The sequence below is a fragment of the Pinus tabuliformis genome, chromosome 7, assembly GCF_031772625.1.
Source record: "Pinus tabuliformis cultivar Carrire ecotype Pingquan chromosome 7, CPIR1, whole genome shotgun sequence".
In the NCBI taxonomy this organism is placed as follows: Eukaryota; Viridiplantae; Streptophyta; class Pinopsida; order Pinales; family Pinaceae; genus Pinus; species Pinus tabuliformis.
The window spans coordinates 1,049,733,680-1,049,746,897 of record NC_142293.1 but is presented as its reverse complement, the minus strand read 5'-3'; the positions used below and the strand labels follow the sequence as shown (position 1 = coordinate 1,049,746,897).

General features: G+C 38.2%; 1 protein-coding gene across 2 annotated transcripts in view; it reads right to left on the bottom strand.

Annotated features, from left to right (window-relative positions):
* LOC149251271 (rho GTPase-activating protein 7-like) overlaps positions 1–13,218 on the bottom strand; it is a 351,010-nt gene that overhangs the window by 114,159 nt on the left and 223,633 nt on the right. For both annotated transcript variants that reach the window (XM_089459324.1, XM_089459325.1), the window contains exons 14-15: positions 9,560–9,898; positions 9,360–9,412 (exon numbers count right to left, since the gene is read on the bottom strand). In XM_089459324.1, the coding sequence (XP_089315450.1) occupies positions 9,360–9,412; positions 9,560–9,898 (392 nt within the window). The remainder of the gene's footprint in view (positions 1–9,359; positions 9,413–9,559; positions 9,899–13,218) is intronic.

Below are 13,218 nucleotides of genomic sequence, written 5' to 3'. Positions count from 1 at the left end.
ACAGAACTAAATAATGATGATAACATCCTAATATAAATAGAAGGAAAATGTCAAAAAATAAAAGAGAAATCGAGTTAAATAATAACCCTAACTGTTTGCCCTAGATTTCTCAACACATTCTTCAATGCTAGTGTTTGATCAGACTCGAAGGTCACTGGTGCGGCAGCTATTATATTCCGCCAAGCGGGTTGCCTAAACGTGCCCTTGCCAAAAGCTGGAGTTGCTGTGCTAACAAAACCACCAAAGACAGTTGGTTATGCCTCATCAAAATTACCAAAAGAAAATGCACCCTATGTCTGAGCTTGGTTTACTAATTGAAGCTGGTTGAGCGGGGCAGAAGTTGATTGTATGAGGTTTGTTGGCTTGCTCGGGAACAAGTTGTTGTCAGAAGCAGGAATGCTTTGGCCAAAATTTGGTGTTGAAGATTGAACCATTCCAAATGGCTGAGTACTTCTAAGGGGCGAGCTCCCGTCATTACATTCAAAAGATTTATCTCTTTTATTCTTTGCCTCCAACTTCTTCAATTCTTCAAAAGTCCTTCCATTTCAATATTGCAATTCTTTCATGGTTTCTGCATGCTGCCTTTCCAATTGCCGCCAAGGTTCTCCATATTCCTCACGGAGTATTGTTTCCCAAGGTTCCATCTTTAATCACCCTCCAGCTTGGCAAGCGAGCAAGCTCTGATACCACTGTAAAGTGCTAAGGCAATTCTTTTGCCTAGGCTTTGATGGCTTGCTAGTGTTTCTTAAGCAATAGCTAGAATTTTCTTCTATTTTGAAAAGACATAGAACTATTCCAGCAATATGATCCTCTAATCAAAGAAAAAAACCAATCATCAACCCAATGTATTAATGCAGTCCAAGACAGTTGTGAAACATAGATCAATCAATCAACAAAACTAAACCAACTGATTTTGAATACTCCAATAGTACAAATATGGTTCAAAATTTCCTGCATACATCAACCAAATACACTAATCCAAAATTTGCCACCGCAGAAGTCTGTCTTGCCTACTGCGGGACCTGTATGTATTGCAGGTCCCAAGTCCGCTCAAAGGGTGAAATTACCAAAGAGAAGTTTGATGGGTTGCTTCACACTGAGAAATTGATCTCCTCAGGTAGACTCTCACACACGGTCTGCTTACTTCGATATCTCAGGAGTGGCCCGATCTTTCTCAAGAAATCCTCGCACAAAGTGTCAAGAATTTCTTTTATCCAAGCGATCTCGATGCTTTATTTGCTGACCTCAGGTGACTCGAGGTTGGCACCGATTCTTTCTAAAAATTGATTTCCGGAACTGTGGCTACCTACAGGCAGTGTATACTCTACGTAATTTCCTTTAGTTTTGTACAGGGACAAATTCTGTCAGGCTTCCGGATCTATAGAAATGATCCCGAACGCATTCATTCTGTCACTAAAAAGTCCAAATAGAGTCATTCATTTTCAAAGGCATCTGATCTACACACGGTTAACCTCCATTGGGTGTGTCGTTACCCACTTGAGCCTTCTGTAATGTTCCCAAATTTTGTGCTTGCAAAATCACTTAGGAGTTTCGCAATTTTGGAAATAATTAACAAGGGGACTTAAATTTGTCCGAGTCTTTATTAAAGAAGGAGAAAGGGATGATATTTCCTAGGCAAGTTGGGATGTCACTTTAACTTTATAAAGTGGAGTATCATAAAGTGACTATAAAAGTGAATTTAATAAAAATAAAAAAATAAAGAGAGAAAAGGGAAGGTGAAAATGAAAAGACAAAAGGGAACGGGAAGGTGAAAAGACAATCCTAAACTCATTAAAGAAGGGAATTGAGGAGACTCTAATTCATTCGTGCATTGTGTGAGTTTGAAAAGAGAGCTCTTGGAGAGAGTTGGAAGAGGAAGCTGAGGGCTTTGGAGCCCTAGCTGCCATAGCAGACTTCGGTGTTGCGACGATACCCCCTAGTCTAAGAGTGAAGTCACTTAGATTTCGCCATGGAGCTTCAATGGAGAACGATATTTGAAAGAAAAATTGAGGTATCCAAGTTCTATCAGTTAATTTTAGGAGCTTAGTTGGTATTTCTATATCATTTTGGCAGGTAGAAGGACTTCATGAAAGTCTCAGCACACAAGTTCAAATCTGAGCCTTTGGAAAATCGAGTCCCTTAGCCAAGCAGAGGTCGAGTTTGTTTTTTTAAGGTGCTGCTAACTACGTGGAGAATATCTGAAGATGTCGGTGGTTCGAGCTATCCTTTTGAGAGGCAGCTCTAATATTTAGACACAGTTAGGAGTATCTTTCACTGTGGTCGAGTTTCCCTTCCTCCTGGGCTACGTGTTACTCAATGTCTTGAGCGTATGGGCTGTAAGGGATGAAGCACTGTACAAGGAGGTCGTACTTCATAATCTGGTCATGAAACGAATTCTTAAAAGGCTGTACTCTGCTGCTGTGTATGACCATGAGTTCTGGAAGCTGTATTGAGGAGGTCGAAGGTATTTTCCATCTTTATTGTTGCTGTACCTTCATTGTGGGACTGTGTGCTATCTCAGGGTCAATCTTTATGTGGGATGCTGTTGAAATAATGACCGCTGCCAATTGATGTATCTTGTTCGGCCACTATAAATTAATGCTGGAGTAGACATGATATTGCAGATTAATTTGAGGGTGTATATGCCAGGTTCCCCTCTCCACTGTGTTTTATTTTGCACAAATTACTAAGTACCTGAAATGAATATGGGTGTATAAAGATTTCTGTGTAATTCCTGAAGTTATATTTCAATGAGAGAGTAGTTACTGACTGCCAGTGTGAACATTAGTGTCATTGATACTGGTTGAGTTCAATATAAATGTAAATCTGATATTCTGAAGCAATTTCATTAGCATCTATTTCAGTTTCCTGTGGGTTTATGTAATAAGAACCTAGGAAGGCATCTACAGCTATTAGTAGACCAACTGTTTGACGAATGTATTCACTGAAGTAAACTACAAATATTCAGAAATTTACAGGGTATATCTGGGAGGTTTCCAAAGAGGGGGTTTATATGAGCAATCTGTGTTATTCCTGAGCATAAGGTGTCATTCTAGTTGCTGGTTACAATCTGATTATACCTTCTTATCCCAATATACTGATGTATAAATTGAACAAGAAAAATATTACACCTGCAGTGGCATGCCATTGAAGTGTTTGACGAAATAACACACAAAAAACATACTAAACCCAGAAAATTCGGTGACATTTTGGGATATTTCCTAGTTGGGAATTTTACAGTGGTATCAGAGCCCTAAACTTGGCTCAGCCTGTGGGAAACCCTCAATTTTATGACACCATAGCATGACTCTGGCCAGCTGTGGGCGATATCAAGGAGAAAAATTTCAGGACCAGAATTAAAGGCTAAAGGTAACTAAGAGAAATGCTTCCCACTCAAAAATTCGAAAATTACAGTCAAGCTCTCACAAAAGAGACAGAACTTATAGAGGCTTAGGTCTGGTCAAAGAAAGCAAAAAAGGAAAAGGAAGGTTGCAGACTCGAAGACAAATCAGTGGCCACAAACCCAGAAGAATGTGGAGAAGGATATGAAGTTGGCCTCCCCAGATCATCCTCAAGATGGCGATGAAGCACTATGCAAGCCCATAGATTATTCTTTGACAAATAACAAAGAAACAGAAAAGATCAAATTTCGTCGGGAAAATGTTGACTTAGTTTGTCAACCATTTGTTCATGTATGCAATGTGGATGGCACTAATACTGAAGATTGCTCCATCATTGTCGAAGACATTATTGCTATTCCACTGCAGAATGACAGGACACTTTCCCAAAGATTAAAGAAGGACAAACTACGAAAGAGGCCTTTTTTTATTCTTGTAATGTTGATGGTGACATGAGCAGAACTGGACAGATAGACAGTGGCAGAATTGACCTAGCAGTACATAAATTACTGTCTACTGATGTCTATAATATTGGGCCTCTACCTATCATGGAAGCCTCATGGATCATATTCTTTTATTTAAAAATGAACCACTTCTATCATATGCAGCAGAAGAGAAGCAGAAAGGACTTTGGACAGCCACTGTGTTTGATCGAGGCAAGAAAAAGGAGGTTGGCATGGTACAGGAGTTTTACGAATCAAACTTAGGTGATGAGTTTCCCAATGAAATACAATTCAAAAATCTGTCTGAAGAAAAACACCATAAGTATATTCACTGGGGTTTTCACATGGCCTTCCAAAGAAAGTCTTTAAATGTTTTAACAGACTGGGAAAATCTGACAGATGAAAACAGGAATTTGAACACGGAAACCATGGAAATATTGGTTACATCACTCAAAGCGCAAAGACACCATTGAGCATAGCGTCATAAAAGACCAGAGAGATGCAGAAGGTAACAGGGGTGTTTCGCCTAACATGCTGATGGTTGAACAGAAGGGCCATTTGAAACTGGCCAGCCTTCTGTTTGCAGATACTTCCATGAAGGTCGATAGCACAACTACTCCAGCCAGCAGAGTGGATTCATCAATACAAGAAATTACTGAGGAGATGGGGTTCAGTTGTACGAGGGCATTCAACAGGTGGATTTGTGATCCTGGCATAGATATGCAGAATCTGGATCATTTACAACTAGAGTTTCCCACATATGTGTCGGATCCGGTAATAGAGTTCCAATTGCTTGAGGACTGTAATGTTCCCAAATTTTGTGCATGCAAAATCACTAAGGAGTTTCGCAGTTTTGGAAATAATTAACAAGGGGACTAATATTCACCTAAGGAAACTTTATTAAAGAAGGAGAAAGGGAGGATATTTACTAGGCAAGTTGGATGTCACTTTAACTTTATAAAGTGGAGTATCATAAAGTGACTTTATAAAAGTGAATTTAATAAAAAGAAAAAAGAAAAATAATAAAGAGAGAAAAGGGAAGGTGAAAATGAAAAGACAAAAGGGAAGGCAAAGATGAAAAGACAATCCTAAACTGATTAAAGAATGGAATTGAGGAGACTCTAATTCATTCGTGCATTGTGTGACTTTGAAGAGAGAGTTGGAAGAGGAGGCTGAGGACTTTGCAGCCCTAGCTTCCATAGCAGACTTCGGTGTTGCAACGATACCCCCTAGTCTAAGAGTGAAGTCACTCAGATTTCACCGTAGAGCTTCAATGTAGAACGAGATTTGCAAGAAAAACTGAGGTATCCAAGTTCTATCAGTTAATTTTAGGAGCTTAGTTGGTATTTCTATATCGTTTTGGCGTGAAGAAGAACTTCATGAAAGTCTGAGCACACAAGCTCAAATCTGAGCCTTTGGAAAGTCGAATCCCTTAGCCAGGCAGAGGTCGAGTTTGTTTTTTTAAGGTGCTGATCACTGCGTGGAGAATATCTGAAGATGCTCGTGGTTCGAGCTATCCTTTTAAGAGGCAGCTGTACTATTTAATCACGGTTAGGAGTATCTTTCAATGTGGTCGAGTTTCCCTTCCTCCAGGACTATGTGTTACTCAATGTCTTGAGCGTACGGGTTGTAGGGGATGAAGCGCTGTACAAGGAGGTCGTACTTCATAATTTGGTCATGAAACGAATTCTTAAAAGGCTGTACTCTGCTGCTGTGTATGACCGCGAGTTCTGGAAGCTGTATTGAAGAGATCGAAGGTCATTTTCCATCTTTATTGTTGCTGTAGCTTCACTGTGGGACTGTGTGCTATCTCAGGGTCAATCTTTATGTGGGATGCTGTTGAAATAATGACCGCTGCCAATTGCTGTAGCTTGTTCAGCCACTATAAATTAATGCTGGAGCAGACATGATATTGCAGATTTATTTGAGGGTGTATATGCTAGGTTCCCCTCTCCACTGTGTTTTATTTTGCACAAATTACTAAGTACCTGAAATGAATATGGGTGTATAAAGATTTCTGTGTAATTCCTGAAGTTATATTTCAATGAGAGAGTGCCAGTGTGAACATTAGTGTCATTGATACTGGTTGAGTTCAATATAAATGTAAATCTGATATTCTGAAGCAATTTCATTAGCATCTATTTCATTTTCCTGTGGCTTTATGTAATAAGAACCTAGGAAGGCATCTACAGAAGTTAGTAGACCAACTGTTTGACGAAAGTATACGCTGAAGTAAACTACAAAAATTCAGAAATTTAAGGTGTCATTCTAGTTGCTGGTTACAATCTGATTATACCTTCTTATCCCAATATGCTGATGTATAAATTGAACAAGCAAAAATTTACACCTAGAGCGGCATGTCATTGAAGTGTTTGACGAAATAACACACAAAAAAAATACTCGACTCAGAAAATTCAGTGACATTTTGGGATATTTCCTTCCCTCAATCGCGGCGGATCATGTGTTATGGTGTATGTACTGTGAGAGAGAGCAACTGTAAATAAAACTACGCTTGTTACCCCCGCAAAAGTCACGTCACTGCTGAACTGTTATTACCACGATCATTTCACTAATTTGCTTGCAATGTAACAGTCACAATCACCTCCACTGTTCCATAAGATATACCGTCACACTTTCCTCCACTGATCCACTCGCAAGGAAAATGTCACTGTGGATGCTTCGTTCTTCAAACCTTTGCACTATGAATCGCTATCACAGCTCAGAATAACCCACTCTTTATTCGCTCTTCCTGTGTTAATATGTCGCGGGCTAATTTGAAAAATTCCATAATACTTACTTCCTGATTTGCCTCGGATAGATGGATGGAGTGCCTTGGTTTATTCACACGATCATCCAATTCCTAAATCCCACAGAAGTAACTCTCGTTGCCTGTAGAATAGAGACTTCGGTAGCCACAAGGAAATAGACAACAGCTGCTTCAATTCCTTCTACCCTGTATTCCAGGACAGATACGAACTGCTACAAGAGAATACCCTATCCCAAATAGAAGAGAAATAATTTCTATCAACTAGGGTGGAATCATTCACCACCGAAATTGATAGGGAAAAGGGGTCTTAAAACCCTCAGAGCCTCAGGCTAAAAAAGCAGAAGTAAAATGATCAATCCAATCCTGCTCAATGAATTCAATCCTCCTCTATTTATAGATTTTCTTGAGGGATTTCATCTTCTTGGATGATTGAGTAAGTCTCACTCAACCATAATTCTGGATTTTTTCGCCCAGCTGTCCCAAACTTTCCCAGACATTGGGTATTTTGGGGTTTTTTCCCCTTTATCAATGACTATACCCTACGGGGATTGATAGGCTACTTTGTCACTTAGGAATTAATTTGATGATTTTGGAACAGATTATTCATGCACCCAACAAATTTGTGAATGCAGCAAGCAACAGCAGCAATTTACCCACCATAAACAGTAGCAAGCAAACAATAATAGATGATGCCAACAAAATGAGCTATTGAATATTTAGTTATGCAAAATTGCCATGAGATGTCAATCTTAGATAGACAATGGTACAGTGGGTATTGTCTTTGTTAAGAGATGATGTTGCTCTTTCATTAATTTCTAACATGTTGAATACAGAATCAATCCTAGAACAGTTTATCATCACATAACATGCCACAGATTGTTTGGACATGTAGCGTCGATTCAAATTCTCTAGTGCTCAATTCAGATTCATTTAAATTGAGATGCCTACATATATGGTGTTATACCTATAGAACAAATGCTAACCCTGTAGCACAGTGCATGAAATATGCAGGGCAGATTAAGGGAGAGAACGATCAGAAGTAAAGGATGAGAACTTGGAAATAGTTATCTTTCTAGCATTCAGGCAATGGGTGGTATTTCAAATGCTGCTACAAGTTTGAATTATGAAAATAAAAAGGATGTTGTTGTTCTCAATAAGGTTGATTTGATTGTCAAAGAGCATGAAACTATTCCGCAGTCACAGGTCCTAGAGGATTTTAAAAAAGAGACATAGAATGCCAGTTCACAGTACACCAACAGTCTAATGCCAAGTAAACTTAGATAGATTTCTTGACTACAAGACATATGATGCAAAGTAATTACTGGGTTTGTTTTGACATCGGTAATTCTTTTTAAATAAACAGGGTACGCTACAAAATGGGTGGAAAAATATCATCGACTCTTATTTGATGCATATAAGTCTTAAGAATGCAACATCAAGGAAATAAAAGGAAAAATTGAAAAGGACAGCTGACCAGTCTATCTGACAGAGTTGACCCTGTTTTTAAGGGAAGTAGACAGATTTTCAAGGAAGGACTTCAACAGTCTCGGTTTTAAAAGGAGGACGATTGATATTAATAAGTCAAAATCCAGATTTAAAGCCAGAATCAGCATAACTCCATATTACTTGCAGCAGATTAGATATTTCATTTATTTTTAATTAGATTGTTATTCCCAGAAGATTGTAACAACTTGAGGAATATGATTTTCTATATATATTCTTTGTTTTAGAACTGATGTCAAAAGATCAACAGGTTGAAGATTACTTTCAGATTTAAAGGCAAATTTTGAGGCAACATCTGAGCAACCAGTCCCAGGTATGAAGGCAGTCATTTAGCAATCAATGAGGATTTTCTCAGATCCCTTGCAACTAGTCAGAGAATGTTTTGTTTTTAGCTTATTTTCAAGGATTTGGTTCCTAGATGTTAGGTAATATAGCTGGAGGATTGAATTTTCTATATATTCTTTCATTTGTAATGAAGAAAGGTTGGCTTTTGGGCCCAAAAAAATTGTAATCCACATTTGAAGACTTTCCTTTTCTGCAAGTTTAATAAGAAGATTCATTTTTTCAGCTTATGGCAGTGTGTTTTCTCTCTTTATGTAATTTCTTGTATTTTCCATAATCTTTTCTTTGTACATTTTGAATTGTGTGGATCATAAGGAGAAGTTAGGCTGAGTATCAGCCTCCCTTAGATTCCCCGGCATTGTTATATTCATAACTGAGCAAACTAAATAGACAGTTTGTCTATATTAGTTCCTCTGAATCTAAAGATTGTTGTCTTCTGCACAATTCCGAACTGTACTATTGTTGAGCCATTGAATAATATTCTATGCGCTACCCTTTTATGGCAGATAGTTAATACACTCAAGATGGGTGTGTGGCTGTTGGTTATACTTCTGCAAACTTATTTTCATTACTTTCAATTCAATGGTATCTGACAAGGTTGAATCCAAGGCCTGCTAGTTAAACCTCTGAAAGGAATAGTTTTATTTGTTTTTAGCAAAGATATGAAACCCTAAGCAACCACCTCTCAAAACCCCTAAATCTGGCCACTGTGCTAAAAAGGCCACTGTTCATTGCCATGAACAGTCATTAGCATCGTAACATTTGAGGGAGCCTCCTCTGGTTCAAGGGCCAGCTTGAGCCTAAAGTAGGGTAAGTTGATTTCTTGGCAGTTGGCACAGTTTCCAGCCAATAAACTGTCTTTAAGAAATAGATACAACAGATTATAAGAAGCAACATACAACTTACTCTTCTTCTCCAGAAGAATCAGTCGGCTCGGCAGATTGATTCTTTCTGTTCACCTGCAAAAAGTCGCAAAATCACATATCATGATTCATAGCTGAACCCATTTCCAACATCATACCATTTCATATTAACAAATTAGTAACTAATTACCCAAACTCTCATCAAACAAACCTCTCTCTAAGTAAGAACTAAAGCCAGCTTACAGAGTTCCGATTCCAAAGTGAAGGGCGCTTGATAGTCGATACAGAACCATTTGATTTATTTACAGATTTGGCACTGCCTATACCAGGAGAAGTGCCAGATCCAGAAACAACAAGTTTGGGACTTGTTGGAGGGGAGGCAGATGTTCCCCAGGGTAATAGACTTCCACTAAGTGCACTGTCTCTACGATTATCATCTTCTGCTTCCACATAAGTGTTCCCTTGTTCTTCTGCTGTATGCTGTTCAGATTCAGAAAATGAAACATTTGATACTTTGAGTTTACTAGCCGAATTTTCCATATCTCCAGGATACTCAACATCAGAGTCACCACCTTCAAAGACCTGCAGTATGATTGCAACAAACAATTCAGCAGAAATTTAATACTTCTCACAATTACAAAGTCAGGAAGAAAAAAATTGAGGCACAGCAGTTGTATGAACTGAACTTATTGACTAATTGTCAAACAATAAGCAACAGCCCATCATTGTAGTGTATGCATGCCTTGAAAAGCCAAAAAGGAAACACCAACAGCCCCAACAAATCATGAAGCAATATTTGAGCATTTAGGCAATAAAAGATAACTTCCATTCTACTCCATATTTCAACATGGTTAAGCAAGAATCACACATGTACCATAAAAGGGTTTGGCCGGCATATACCAAAGAACCCAAGCAAAGAATTCTTACTCTTGCATAGCACGAACTATGTACAGCATGATAATTATTGTGTGGAAATTACCTTATAAACACATACATTTCATGGCAATGAAGAGTTTAGTTCGCCTTTTTGGAATTATTAAAGTAACTTGCAAACAGTCACTGTATAATACAGTAAACTGTAATACTAAGTGATGTTAGAATAGCAATGAACTACAACTGTCAACTAATCTAACTAGCTTATAGTGCTATATGCAGTGTCACCAATAGCTAGTGCGTGACACAACTGAATTCAACAAAATGATGCCAAGCCCTAAAACAAATCATATTAGGTCTGTGACAGGATGCAGTACTACAGCTATATAGGAAATAAATCTAGCTTCTAAACTCATTAACAAAGGACTGACATCAAACAGAATGTAACATGCATCATCACAACCACAAATCAACAAGTACCCATTAAATATTATAAATTTATAGCCAGGTTTGGCCTAGGATAATTTCAAACAGAATAAAATAAAGGGGCATAAAATCAATACATCCATTGCAAGCTTGCTCGTACTACCAATGGATGATGTGGACAATTGACATCTACACTTCTCTGATTATGGTCCACCAACTGCACCTGATTCTAAACAGTGCTAATCCTCCTCCCTTTTAAATTATTTTGAGCAACCATCAAGCAGCAATGCCATGATGCTACTTTGGAAGTGTTTACACCATGCTTGAGGGTGCTCTATGTGATGTGGGCTGCATGGTGTATCGATGACCCTTAGTTCTGTGCTGGACAGACAAATTGGCGTTAACTTGCTCATTGATTGCTAGACCTTGTCTTGGTGCTTCTGTGGCATTCTTCCTTGGAGTGTTGGAGATATAGGGAGCTTGGTGACTTATTCATGATCGCTACATAGAGATTTGAATTTGGGTGCTTGCTTGAGAAGACAACTTGTTTTGCAGGGGTAGCATTGGCCATCTTGAAAAAGGGCATTGAGCCATAGATGGCATGGTGACCACTTGGTTGCCTGCATAGAGGCTTGTACATGACTAGAGGACAAATTGGTTAACAGAGTGATCATGCAGCTAGGGTATACCAGGACGAGCAGTGAGCACATGGCTTAGAAGGAGCATTGGAGCATTAGAAGCACTTTGGAGGAGGAGCAGCCGACACATCTTGTGGAGCACTCATGCCTTGGAACCTTGCTAATCGAATGTCTTTACCTTGGAGCTTGACATGTGCCACTAGTGTTAGCATTTAATGTTACATGGGTCACATGTCACTAACACAAAATGACAGGCATTGAAGAATATTAACCATGATGTTATCAAGTGTCACCAAATAACATGTATGATGGTTGATATTATTTTCAGATAACCTTTCAAAGTTTTCAATTTAACTAATATTCTTATGACATACTGACACATGTGATATCACCCAGACAAACATCTTTAAATCTTCATATTAATGCAGAAACTCTTTTAATGGTAGACTAGTAAAACAGATCCTCATTCCATAACTAAAAAGATCCCTGCAGATGAACACCAAATCTACAGAAACTCGTGTATAAACAACAACAAAAACACCGCTTAGCGACTTTCTCTGATTGTATACACCTAAGATACAGAAGCCCCTGTATTTCTATAAACTTTAAAGCATACTTAATAAAAACGTTCTTTTGCTAGCAAGCCATAAAATACATGGCAATTTACACTATATTCTAACAAGCAATATAATTAATGAATTTTGCTAAGAAAATAACTAAACACATATTTAGTACCCTGATATAAATACCAGTATAAAAAACAATAAATTTTCACCATAATACAATTTAAAATACAGTTATCATCAAAACCTTCTCACAATATTTCTTTTCACAGCTTTTTTTAAATGGTGATGTGTTAAAATTGGCAACTAGGGCCAAATTCCACCTTGGGACAGCTCATATGATCGAGATGATTATTGCATTGGATTTCTCTTTTCAGGAAGTCCAGGTTTGATATAAAGATCATCTCATTCAGACAAGCAGAAGTGCGATTTTGAATTTATTCTCACATGCACAAATTGTTAAGGTTGACCTCAGCTTAATGTGGGGTCAAGAAGCCCAATAGATGTGTCCTTTCACCCTCAAAGAATTGTCTAAAAAGGTGTTATATAAAAAATTTAGTTATCTGTAATCAATAGTTTATTAGGCAAAGGGCATGATCAAAGATCATGCATGCCCATTCACCAAAAAGCACCCAAGGCAGTATAAAGCCAGGGGCCTCCCACAAATTGTACAATCATCTATCTATTTATTAATAATAAAATATGTCTTTGCTGAATCGCTGAGTTCTTCTACTTCATTTGGTATTAGAGGGGGTCGCTCCTAATTGCTGGAAAGATCACGGTTTTTTTTCTAGTGGTTGTTCACCGTCATCACTTCGCTGCCATCTTCCTTCTCTGTTTCATCATCTGCGACCCTGGTCACCGTTCGTTCCCTGTTCTTGTTTGCTTCATTAGGTAAATATTTTGCAAAAATATTTACAAATTACACGGATTTCCAAAGGTCACAGTGAGTGATAGAGATGCCAAATTTAAGGGTAATTTTTGGAAGAAATTATTCAATCATATAGGAACCAAATTACACGGATTTCCAAAGGTCATAGTGAGTGATAGAGATGCCAAATTTAAGGGTAATTTTTGGAAAAAATTATTCAATCATATAGGAACCTACCTCAACATGAGTTCTGCTTACCATCCTCAAACAGATGGCCAAACAAAGGTTGTCAATAAATGTTTGGAAGCTTACCTATGTTGTTACGCTATAGACAAACAAAATAAGTGGGTTCAGTGGTTACATCTTGTTGAATGGTGGTACAATTCTACTTACCACACGTCAGCAAAAATGACTCCATTTCAAGCTCTGTACGGGTACGAACCTCCAAAATGGAAGGACTTGGCTATCATCTAGACAAAACCACCAGTTGTTAAAAAACAACTAGAAGAAACCCAAAAGATCGTTCAAACT